Source organism: Sus scrofa, chromosome 6, assembly GCF_000003025.6.
Source record: "Sus scrofa isolate TJ Tabasco breed Duroc chromosome 6, Sscrofa11.1, whole genome shotgun sequence".
NCBI lineage: Eukaryota > Metazoa > Chordata > Mammalia > Artiodactyla > Suidae > Sus > Sus scrofa.
In genome coordinates, this window is record NC_010448.4 from 30,046,682 (window position 1) to 30,059,121 (window position 12,440).

Genomic DNA, 12,440 nt, shown 5'->3' on the forward strand with positions numbered 1-12,440 from the left:
TGAAACCAACATAACACTGTAAATCGACTATACTCCAATAAAAGTTAAAAAAATAAAATAAATAAGTAGAAGGATCACATCCAAAAAAACCTAAAGTTTATCAGAACTTAGCTTCCAGTTTTAAAAGGACAGGTAGATATTTATACCTAAAAATAGTTCATCGATTTAACAGAAGTTAGCAGCAAGAACATGAAAAGAAGCAAATGTAATATCCTCCTGAAAGACTTCTTCCTCAAATGACATTAAACATGTGGAATATATCTTGTTTTATTTTGGGAATATCCTGCAAACTGATTATATGAAGTCATAGTCCATGTGGTTAGGGTGCAATTATTACTCATATTACTAGAATTTTCAGTGCAATAGTCTTCTAAGTAGGTAGCTTCCAGCATATGCAAAAGACACTTCAATTTACCAAAAGACTATTGCTAACAACTTTCTGGGAAAATGTCATATTACACAAAGCAAGATGTTTACCTTAAAGGGGTGGGGGAGAGGGAGAGTCTTCCTTAGCTGAATGACAAAGCTGTAAGAACTACTAAATTTCTCCAAAATACCAAGGCAACATCAGGGAGTTTTTATATCCACTTTCTTACCACCTGATGCTTGACAATAACCTTGGGACAATTGGGAACAGTTACTTGGAGACCAACCCCCTGGGAGAGAGAGCAAAGCATCTGGTGGGAAAAACATTTCACCTGCTTCTTTATTTTTTACGGCAGGAAGCATTTATTGTTCCATATCACAATTTCCAAAGAATTACACCTTGGTCCCTCATGGAGATTTGGGAGCAATAATGAAGAAAACAGAGTTGGGAGAAAGGACATAGTACATTTCTCAGTCTAATACCCTGAAGAGAAATTCATTGAAACAGCATGTAACAGGTGCTTTCACCAATACTTCAATTAAATTCTGTCTCAAAAATATATAAAATAGCAGAAAGAGATGATGGTGCAGTGACAGATAAGATTTTAAAAAGAATGACAGGAGTTCCCGTCGTGGCGCAGTGGTTAACGAATCCGACTAGGAACCATGAGGTTGAGGGTTCGGTCCCTGCCCTTGCTCAGTGGGTTAACGATCCGGCGTTGCCGTGAGCTGTGGTGTAGGTTGCAGATGCGGCTCAGATCCCGCGTTGCTGTGGCTCTGGCGTAGGCTGGTGGCTATGGCTCCGATTCGACCCCTAGCCTGGGAAACCTCCACATGCCGCAGGGGCGGCCCAAGAAATAGCAAAAAGACAAAAAAAAAAAAAGAATGACAAGGGTACAGATGAGAAAGTCTTTAAGCTGTTTTCATAGGTTAATTCTTTTGATATATTATCTCATTAAAAGCAAAGAAATATGTTGACAGTGTTTTATTTCTTTAAGTTTTTTAATGTCTACCAATAAACCATATACAATTTTCTAAATTTAAAGCATGAGCATGAAAATATTTGAGCTCTGTTATCTTACAAAGTACTTACTGCCAATCAGAGGCACCTGCACATTCTCATTTCGAGATACTATAGAAGGCAACCCAGCTATGATGCAGGCAATTCCATCAAAGAATGTTGAATGAGGGGCAACGACAAAAATTGGTGCTTCCACGGGACTTGCAATCTTTCCTTTCACGGTAACAATAAATCCCATTGAAAAGAACAGGGCTCGGCCTAGAAACTTCAAGACTGGATGAGCAGTTTTCCTTTGGAAATAAATATTTTAAAAAATATAATTAGTTTTGCCCACTGCAGCTAAAAGCAGGGTTTTACTCTAGAGCACAGAGCAAAACCCAAAACATGTCTGAGTGCCTCATTTTAAAATATGGAAGAATAGCCAACACGTCCTTGGAGCTCCTTCTGACAGGTACTGTTCTAGGTTTCTAAGTACTGTACAGATATCAGTTTCTTTAATTCTTAGTCCAATATTATGAACTAGACAGCATTTATTATTATCCCCATTTTACAGAGGAGAAAACTGAGGCCCAGAGAAGTAACTTTCCCAAGGCCATGTGGCTAATAAATGGCTCCGTGATTCTGTGACTATAAAGTAATTAGAATGAATTTTCAATACACATCCCCACTGAGAAACCCAAATCAGTATTGTCCTTCAAAGGAGTCACTTTGGAAATCTACATTTAGGAAACAAAGATACTACTATCTCCTAAAACACTTTTGGAACCCGGGCACTGAGACTCCTCACAATTAATTTAGGAATGAAATTTTAAAAGCAAGCCTTGTTACCTAGCTTATTGTAGCCCTTAGTCATCATCATGAATCTTCTTTTTTTTTTCACTTTTTAGGGCCACACCCACAGCATATGGAGGTTCCCAGGCTAGGGTCCAATCGGAGCTGTAGCTGCTGGCCTATGCCACAGCCACAGCCACAACCACAGCAACGCCAGATCCAAGCCACGTCTGCAACCTACACCACAGCTCAAGGCAACGCCAGGTCCTTAACCCACTGAGCAAGGCCAGGGATCGAACCTGTGTCCTCATGCATAGTAGTTGGGTTCGTTAATCACCGAGTCATCATCAAGAATCTTAAGAAGTAAATTTACCATCTCACTTCCCTGGGACAGAGATGTATTTAATTCCAGAAATCTAATTGCTTACTCTTTTTAATTTTTTTTTTTTTTTTTTTTTTTTTTTGCAGGGACAACGCTGGGTTCTTAACCCAGTAAGCCACCAGGGAACTCCTAATTATTTACTCTTAAAAAGAATTGTCATTAAAGATGAGTTAATTCATCAAATTGTACCAGGAATTGTGTTGGATGCACAAGATCCAATCTTTGTCCTTGATAAACTCAATCAAGTAGAGAAACAAAAACATAGTCCTAGAAATGCAGATACATGATAGACATCACAATCCATGCATAAGCCTATAGTTTTCATGAAAACCGTATGCTTCTCCCATAGAACATCTAATGGGAGCTTTAAAAAATGGGCTTCCTCTTGAATTCTCTCAACATCTTTATAATATATATAGTGAGGAGTTATTAAGCAACTAACTCCTGAGGAAGTTTCTCTCTTATTTCACAGTAAAGAGAAGTGAGACAAAGAAAGCCAAAGCACTTTTCCAGAGCGCACTGGGAAGTGACTGATTTCTGCTGGCCCTGTAGTTTAGGGATGAGATCTCTAGGTAAAGATAAGGAGCTCACCCGTCCACAGAATTTCCATTAGCTCCTATTTTTGATTTATAATGATACATCCTCTAACAACACCGTTTCAAAATATCCTCTATTCAGAGCCATAACCTCTGATCACTGACTTAACTGTGATAAATTCTTCTTTAGAGAGTTATTTAGAGAGTTGTTGCTAATATTTAGAGAGTTATTTCTTACCTCCTCCATCCAGTCACTGGGTGGGTCAGCTTTTCAGGACAGCATGCTGTTGAAATTGCAGCAAATGGCCATGCCAGTAATAAAACGAATGCAACCAACAGGACACGAATTGGAAGCAGGATAATTCCAAGAAAGAAAATCTGAAAGTCAAAGTTGATAAACAGTGGAGAACATTATTTGAATGCTGTAGTTATCAAACAAAAACAGGTATGTAGGAGGAAACTTTTATGCTAGTCCTGCAATCACTCAAGGATGAATTGAGCGGGACCCTGCCCCAGACAAGGATCTAAGCACAAAGAAAATAAGGCATTATATCTGACCTCCCAAAGCCTACTATGAAGCAAAAGAAACCAGGAAGAAAACTGAGCACAATGAGATTACCTGATCTGCATATCAATGGATGTGAATAGAGGCTGCTGGAGGACCAAAGAAAAGAGCTATCTGACCTTGCAGTCAGGAAATGCTTCCTGGAGGAGTTGAAACTGAAGCATCTTGCTTTGAGAGCAATAAGTAGGATGAATATTAATAAAGGCATTAGAATGTGAAAAACTAAGTGTATCCTTTTATATACCTGCCAGCCCTTTATACCTTGCATAGGCGATGAGGGAGGAAATGTAAAAATAACAAAAAATAAATAAAAGTAAAAACTAAAAAATAAGAATAGCAAATAATATGTGAATGCTTGCTATGTACCAGGCACGTAGTAACTTACCTGAATCCTACAACCTTAAATTGTTTTACATACAAGAAAGGAGTGGCACAGAGGGAATTAAGTTAAGCATTTAATCTTAAGCACTGTGTGTGCTTAAGATCACACAGTGGCAGAACCAGGATTAAACCCAATTTGGTGACAAAGTTCTTGCTCTTAGTCCTATTCCACAATGCCTTTTAAGCGAAATAAACTTTCCTTATATAAAAAAACTTTTTTTTTCTTTTTTTAGCCAATTACACTATCCAAATAGTGCTGCCCTTCTTGTCTCTATTGGCTTTTAATGTGAATCTGAGCATCATCAAAAAATTTAGAAGAAATGCCAAAAATATTCTAGTTATCAGATCTCTATCAAATTATTTGTGTATCAATTACTTGTCTGGGTTTGAAGTAAAAGTTACATACAAGGAAATGTACAAATCTCTATATATACATATATATAATGCATATATGTGCATAATTCAATGAGTTCTGATAAATATGCTCCTATAACTCCATTCCCTCCTTCGTTCATCCTATTTGCTATTACTGTCATGTAAATTACCTATTTATACATATTGTATGTCCATCAACACAGAATTATAAATATTGCTTCGTATAATTGTCTTTTAAATCAGATAAAGATTTACAAGTAAAAATTATATTTACACTGTCTTTTTTGGGGGGGTTGCTGTGCCTCTGGCATCTGGAAGTTCTCGGGCTGGGGATCGAATCTGTGCCACAGCAGCACAGATTGCAGTGGCAATCTGTGGCAACGCCAGATCCTTAATCTTAACCTGCTGCACCTCCTACACTGTCTTTTATATTTACACACGTAGCAATCTTTACCAGAGCTCTTTATTTCTTTTCCTTTCTTTTTTTTTTTTTTTTTTTTTTTTTGCTTTTTAGGGCCGCACTTGTGGCATACAGGAGGTCCCAGGCCAGGGGTCGAATCAGAGCTGCAGCTGCCGGCCTACACCACAGCTTGCAGCAACGCCAGATCCTTAACTAACTGAGCAAGACCAGGGATCAAACCTGCATCCTCTTGGATACTAGTTGAGTTTGTTTCCACTGGGCCAGAACAGAAATTCCTGGATTTCTTCCAGTGGATTTGAGTTACTTTCTAGTATCCTTTCATTTTGTTCTGAAGGACCCCCCCCTTTGGTATCTTTCAGGGCACATGGACTAGTGACAAATTTCCTCAGTTTTTGTTACTTTCCCCATTTTTGAAAGATAGATTTTCTGGCTACACAATTCTTGGTTGATAATCTTCTGCTGTCAGCATTTTGAGAATGTCATTCTTCTGCCTTCTGGCCTCCATGATTCCTGATGAACAATCAGACATTAACATTATTGAGGATCCCTTGTACATAGTAAGTCGTTTCTTTCTTTCTGCTTTCAAAAGTCTTTTTTTCCTTTGGCTTTCAACAGTTTGATTATGATGTATCTAGGTGCAGGTATCTTTAGGTTTATTCTACTTGGAGTTCATTAAGCTTCTTGAACGCGTAGATTAATGTTTTTCAGCAAGTTTGGTAAGATGTTAAGCATTATTTCTTCAAATATTCTTTCTGCCTCTTTCTCTTTCTCCCATTATGCTCCTGGGGGTACACTTAATAGTGTACTACAGCTTTTTGAGGCTCTGTTTATTTTTCTTCATCAACTTCAACATCTGGGCTTCCTCAGGGATAGTTTGTATTGACCGATTTTTTTTTTTCCACTTTATGGGACGTGCTTTATTGTTCTTTGCTTATCTTACATTTTTTTGTTGTTGAAAACTGAACATTTTAAATCCATAACATAATAAATCTGAAAATCAGATTCTCTTTCACCACTGGGGTTTGTTGTTGCTGCTGTTATTTGTTTTTAGTGACTTTTATGAACCAATTCTGTAAGTATGTATTCTTTGCCGTGTGTGGGAGCTGAAGTCTCTGATTGATTAGTTTAGTAATCAGCTAATGATTCAGTAGAGATTAAGTTTCCCACTATTTGTAAAGGGTCCCTGTGTCACGTTGAGGCAAACTTTCAATGCATAGCCAGGTGGGAGTTCATAACTCTGCCTTAGCTTTTACTTCCTGTTTGTACAGAGTTAGAAGGTTGGCCAGAGATGACAGCTAGGGGTGTTCTCAGGCCTTTTCAGAGCATGTGCATAGCCTTGGGCAAGTATAAAGACCTATGTAAATGGATGGTTTGCTAGATGCCCAGGAATATTAAAACACTTTTCAAAGTCCTCTAAGGACCATCTCATTCCCTAGCTTTTTCTCGTAAGCTTTTTTGGCTAGCCTATTGTTTGTTCCAATACTGCCTCAGGTATTTGTGATTTTTAAGCAATCACCTCTGATTTTTTTTTAACAAACACTCCTGGAGAACACTGTTTGCGGTGGGTCAGCTCTATGGTAGGTCAATTAAAGACAGTCTTGCAAATGACTGAGAAATAATTCTGACTGCAAGAAAAGACCATAGCTTAGATCCTGATGATAGAGTTGGAATGAAGTTATAGCATATTCATATAAGACTTACATTCACAATGAGCAGCAATGGATTTTAATTAAGTTGTCAAATATTAGGCAACTTTTTTTCAGTTATTTCCAGGTTTGCAACAAATAATAGTACTTAACTGTAAATCAACTTTGAATAACTCTGTCAAATCAAGATGTTCACCCATCATATTCCACTTGGTAATATGTCACCGCTGTAGGAAGGCCTTCTTTCAACACTCCACTGGGATTATTTTCCTTTCTAGATTTTCTTTACAGCACTTACTAAAACATGGAATTATATATTTGTATACTTGCTTGTTTAGCTCTTTCAGTGAAATATAAACCTTAAATAGGCAGGTCCTTCTTTCTTTTGTTCACTGCTGTATCTGTAGTGATTAATATTGTGCCTGGCACAAAGTAGGCATTCAACAAGTATTTTTGATATTGTAAATGACCCTACAATTACAACAAAACACTCATTTAAATTCCATATTCTTTTGAGGAAATAAAAGCTAGGCTAATTTTTTCCAATGCCACTCTGTGGCAGACCCTTATATAGTCAAAAAGCAGGGGGGAACAGTAAAGCTAAGCCCTGGAATGAGAGGCAAAAGTGACAACAGTGCTTAAGCCAGACATTGACGACCATTTAAGATTAAATTTAGTTTAAATTGATCATATTGAGTCACACTTAAATGCCAGTATAGCAATCTTTTAAATTGTATAATATAGACAACATTGTATTTCAATCATGTGTATTTATTTATTTATTTATTTATTAGGGCCACACCTGTGGCACATGGAGGTTCCCAGGCTAGGGGTCTAATCGGAGCTATGGCTGCCGGCCTACGCCACATCACAGCAATGCCAGATCCGAGCCACATCTGTGACCTACACCACAGCTGGTGGCAACACCGGATCCTTAACCCACTGAGCGGGGCCAGGGATCGAACCTGCAACCTCATGGATCCTAGTCGAATTCGTTTCTGCTGTGCCACGAAGGGAACTCCCCTCAATCATGTCTATTTAAATCTTCCTTTTGCCCAGATTGTTCAAGCCATTGAGACCACTCTGGTATCTCTGGTCTAGATGGAATTTTAATTTAAAAAAAAATACTGAGACTATATTCAATCACATCCAGTCTAAGCAGTAAAATTTAAGTATGGTATGTAATTTGTAGACAACAAATAGCATAAGATAGCTATTAATATTAAAATCAGCAAACAATACTGGATTCTTTCACATATTATTTCAATTGCAACCCTCCTTTGATGTATCATTATGCCAATTTAATAGATGAGGAAAATGAAGTTCAGAGAGGTTAAGTGACTTGGCCAAGATCACACAACTAATAAATGGCAGGGCCTGAGCAGGTTTCCTAAGACTGGTGATCTTTTCACCATACCGTAGCTCTTATAGAGTTATTTGGAAATGCTCTCTAAACAGTACCAGACATGTTACTTAAAAAAAACTTAATAATTTACTTTAGGTAAAATATAAACACTTATAAATAAGCCACTTTAATTCTCTCTCCAAAATATGAAGACAGGGAGTTCCCATCGTGGCTCAGTGGTTAATGAATCCGACTAGGAACCATGAGATTGTGGGTTTGATCCCTGGCCTTGCTCAGTGGGTTAAGGATCCGGCGTTGCCATGAGCTGTGGTGTAGGTCACAGACGCGGCTCGGATCCTGCACTTCTGTGGCTCTGGCGTAGGCTGGTAGCTACTGCTCCGATTCGACCCCTAGCCTGGGAACCTCCATATGCCGCGGGAGCAGCCCTAGAAAAGGCAAAAAAAAAAAAAAAAGAGAGAGAGAAAATATGAAGCCAAATAGATGGACATACTTTAATTTTAAGTGTGACAGATTTGACTAAATCAGACTAAAATGGATCTTGAATGACAGTCAATGTATTTAATGTTTTCAGAAGTTTTAAGCTATAAAGGGGACATCGATCCATTTAAAAACATGAAGACCAAATTTTTAAACCTTTAGCTTCTTTACAAAGAGGTATTACTACATTCACCATCTTCCTCTTCCTCTCTCACACCCTTCTTCAGCCGGACCCCCATTGGCCATTATTTTAACCACCAGCCCATGCTGCTCAGCTCAGCACTCAACCTGCCTCAATTGGAGAGGACAAGGGTCTCACGGCATATAAGGAGGCTGTGCAAAAATTACACTCTTTCAAATCCAAAGTAAAGAAATGTGTGAGATGGATAGGAAAGCATTATAACCTTTTTTTTTTTTTTTTTTCTTGCAGAACACAGAGGACAAATGCAGCTTGCATGGTCTATCTTGTTCTCTGATCACTAACTTCACTGAAGAGGAAGTCCAAAGAATGAGTGTAACTGCTAATGGTAAATGCAGCACTTTACAAGAAAAAGAAAGGAAAGGGCAGGAAACTTCCTTTTTGTAGATAGCCATTTTTAACAATGAAAGTCTGAGCTACCTCTCCTCGTTGAATCTCAATGATGATTGAGAAGGGTCTGGGTGAAAACTGATTCAACACCAAAAACTCCTGAACACCTCAAGCTGACCCACATCATCCCTTTTCTGAGATTCTGATTCCCCCCCTTGATGTCCCTGCTCAGCTAGACCATCCCAGCTTTTCATCTGGTTCTAATTCCAGCCTTGGGTTTATCTGCCTTCTTCTTCACTTTTCCCATTCCCACCTGATTCCTCTCCTTCCTTAAGGCAAAAACGAAAACCAAACAAAAACTTCCCCAAACCCACTCTCCTGGAGGAGAGGTTGGCCTCCCAGGACGCTCTTACACACTCAAGTTGCAGTTCTCACAGCATCACTGCCCACCGCCAGCCAGCGTGGAATGTTTCCTCTGCCACAGGCCTGCTCAGCATCCTCCTGTTAAGCGCCTTCCTTGCAAACCCACGTGTTCTTTGCATCTGTTCTCACACACATCCCCAGATGATCCGCCAAAGACCCTCAGTCCTCAGCCCCACATTTCCGCCCTTCATGGCCCCTTCACAAGCCCTCCCCTCTCAGGTCTGTTATCTCTTCCTCGAAGCCTTGCTTCCCACAGTCACGCCCCCCTCAGCCACTTCGGTGTCACACCCACACCCTCTTCTGACAACCACCCTTGAGGAACTCATGGCACCCTCAAACCGCCTCCTCCCTCAGACCCACATCCCTTACTCGGACGCGCCTTCTCCCTCAGACCCGCGCCCCCGCCCTGGATCTGCCTACCCTTTCAGACTTCCCTCCTTTGATCTGTCTCTCTTGTCAGATTCACGTCCCTCCCTTGGTTCTTCTTCCTCCTTTAGATCCAGATCCCCTCCCCTGGATGGGCCGTCTCCCTCGGACCCACTCCCCCCACCTGAATCTGACTCGCCTGTAACACCCTCACCCCTCTCTGGATCGCTCCTCACCTGGAGGCGCCTCGCAGCCCCCAGTCGCGTCTGCTGCACGAAGGGGTTGGGCACTGGCGGTGGGAAAAAGGACGCCTGGCGGGGCACCATGGGCGGCCGCAGCCCCGCGTTCCCGACGCCCGCGCCGGGCACCGAGGCCGCCACCGCCGCCGCCTCCGCGCACCTGTTCATGGCGGAGCCGGGCGTCCGACCAAATCCAAGCGACCTGCTCCGAGCGCGCCAGCCAGCGCCGCCGCCAAGACTAAGTGGAACCCACAGGGGAGCTGGGGACCTCTGCGCAGGCGCCAAAGTTACCTAGATGCCATCCGGCATCGCCCCGCTCGCTCCGGCTCAGAACACGCCCAGGCTCTGAGCCCACCCCCGTAGCGCTGCCCCACCCTTTTAGGTGCCCGGCTCTTCCTTTGGGGATTAACAGCTCCACCCCTTTGGAGGTGAACGTTTTGCCTTCGGAGTGAGGCACCCCCTATGACAGCTTAGGCTGAGTTTCTGTTTTAGGGTCAGGCTTGGGTTTCCTTTCGCTTTTACTGGCTCTTTGACAGTTGGCCAAATCACTGTCGCCATGAGCCCCCGTTGTCCCCTTCTGTAAAATGGGGGTAAACAGATACATAGAACCAGACTCCAACAATTGGAGGAGCAACCCCTGGGCTGTTCCATTAAGTAGGTTAATTATCCAGGATGGGTTTGACTTCTGGTGTATATTTTGTATTTGCTTAAACCTGTTTGAGTGGGGTGTTCATCAGGCACAGCTCAGAGTCCTACTAGAGAAATCTTGGTACCAGCAGTGGAATCTCTTCCACTCAAAACATGGACTGACAGTGGGGAGACTGTTCTCTGCAGGAAAACTGAGCTGTGATGACTTAAAAAAGATAAAACCACTACTGCCCTTCCCACTAGATGAGGAACCTGGCCTCAAAAAGGGAAGTGACGTGGGCTGTGGCTCCACTTCACCCTGAGGAAGTGCAAGGGCCCATCTGGACCTCTGGCCAGTGGGGGCAAGGGAGAGGATTTTCCTAGGACCTGAGACCAATTGGTCAAGCCCTGAGTGGCTGAGAATCAGATGTAGATGGTGAATGACTTGTCTTTACCGAGTGCTCACAGCCTGCTGGGCGCACAAGTAGAATCCGACTCTGGGCCCTGGAACAACTGCTTTCAAGGAATCCACTGTAGAATCGCAGAATCTTCCAACCCTACCAGAGAGATGTAGCCTTCAGCTGGTCACCTAAGCTGAGCTTGAATATGCATCTCAGAATGATAAGAGATTTAATCCCTACCCTGTAGGGTTGTTGTAACAGGTAAAATAATGCACAGTGTTCATAGAAAGAACTCAAGAAATGGCACCTTTTAGGTATTATGTTGTGGAGTTGATGAATTTTCTCAGGGTAATAGAGAACGTTAATAATGATGTATCACAGCCACGATATAAGCTTCTCTAGCCTCAGGGTCTTCAGGTAGAGGCTGGCAGACCCTTGTGGTTCTTTAGTACAGAAGAGTCTCTCCAGAGCCCTCAGGACTTGAACCATTGAGCAGCCACAGGAGAAAAGAGGACCCCAAGGCGACCTCCAGACAGACCTGTCCACTCCTCATCCCCTTCCCCACCAGCCCCACCACAAGGGGCCTGAACCAATAGTCTATCAGAGCTAGAAAGGGCCTTTGAAATAATCCCAGGCTTTAAATGTCTGTTTTGCAGCAGCTCCAGGATTTCTACATAGGAGGGGATTAAGGATGGGCAATCTGCTAGGAAGGAGGGGTAAGGAGCTTACCCATCAATAGAAGCTGTGTTTAGAAGAGAACACACATTTCTCCCCTATGTTTACTTAGAGGGGTTTGGGGGAGGTGGAGGGCAATGCTAATGATGGAGACTCAGTTTCCAGCTAAAGCTCCTTCTCTAGGTCATCTCTGGCCTTGACTTGGGATGTTACCCAGTATCTATGGTACCCTGGGGAAAATCACTTTTCTCCAAGCCTTACCCTCCTTATTAATAAAATTTGACGAATAACAGCCTCCCTTCTTTAGGTTGTTGTAAAGGTTAAATGAACTGACTGACACATGTGAAGTGCCTGACACATGGTAAGCACTCTATTAATACAGGGAGTATTAATGCGGTTCACTGTTCTTACTAATAGTATTAGAATTGGTATTATTATCAATCAAGAAACTGAGACTCAAGAAGGAAGGAAACCTTGGAGTTCCCATTGTGGCTCCATGGTAACAAACTCGACTAGTATCCATGAGGATGCAGGTTTGATCCCTGGCCTGTTCAGTGGGTTAAGGATCTGGCCTGGCCACGAGCTGCGGTGTAGGTCGCAGATGTGGCTTGGATCTGGCATGGCTGTGGCTGTGGCCTCAGCTGCAGCTTTGATTCAACCACTAGCCTGGGAACTTCCATATGCCACAGGTGCAGCCCCAAAAAGCAAAAACAAAAACAACAACAACAACAAAAAAAGGAAGGAAACCTTGAACAAAGCCCTGCAAATAAAGTAACAGAAATGCTGCAATTCCAGGGTTCTCTCCATAGGACAGAGGGGCTCCAGCTCACCCCTGGCTCCCCAGAGTCTCTTGTTGCTTATTTTGGCAGCTCT

General features: G+C 42.1%; 1 protein-coding gene across 1 annotated transcript in view; it reads right to left on the reverse strand.

The window, feature by feature from the left end:
* Nucleotides 1-10,177, reverse strand: part of LPCAT2 (lysophosphatidylcholine acyltransferase 2) — a 57,355-nt gene extending 47,178 nt beyond the window's left edge. Inside the window, exons 1-3 of the mRNA XM_005653254.3 lie at nt 9,862-10,177; nt 3,315-3,454; nt 1,460-1,677 (exon numbers count right to left, since the gene is read on the reverse strand). Coding sequence (XP_005653311.1) covers nt 1,460-1,677; nt 3,315-3,454; nt 9,862-10,032 — 529 coding nt within the window. The 5' untranslated portion in view covers nt 10,033-10,177. The remainder of the gene's footprint in view (nt 1-1,459; nt 1,678-3,314; nt 3,455-9,861) is intronic.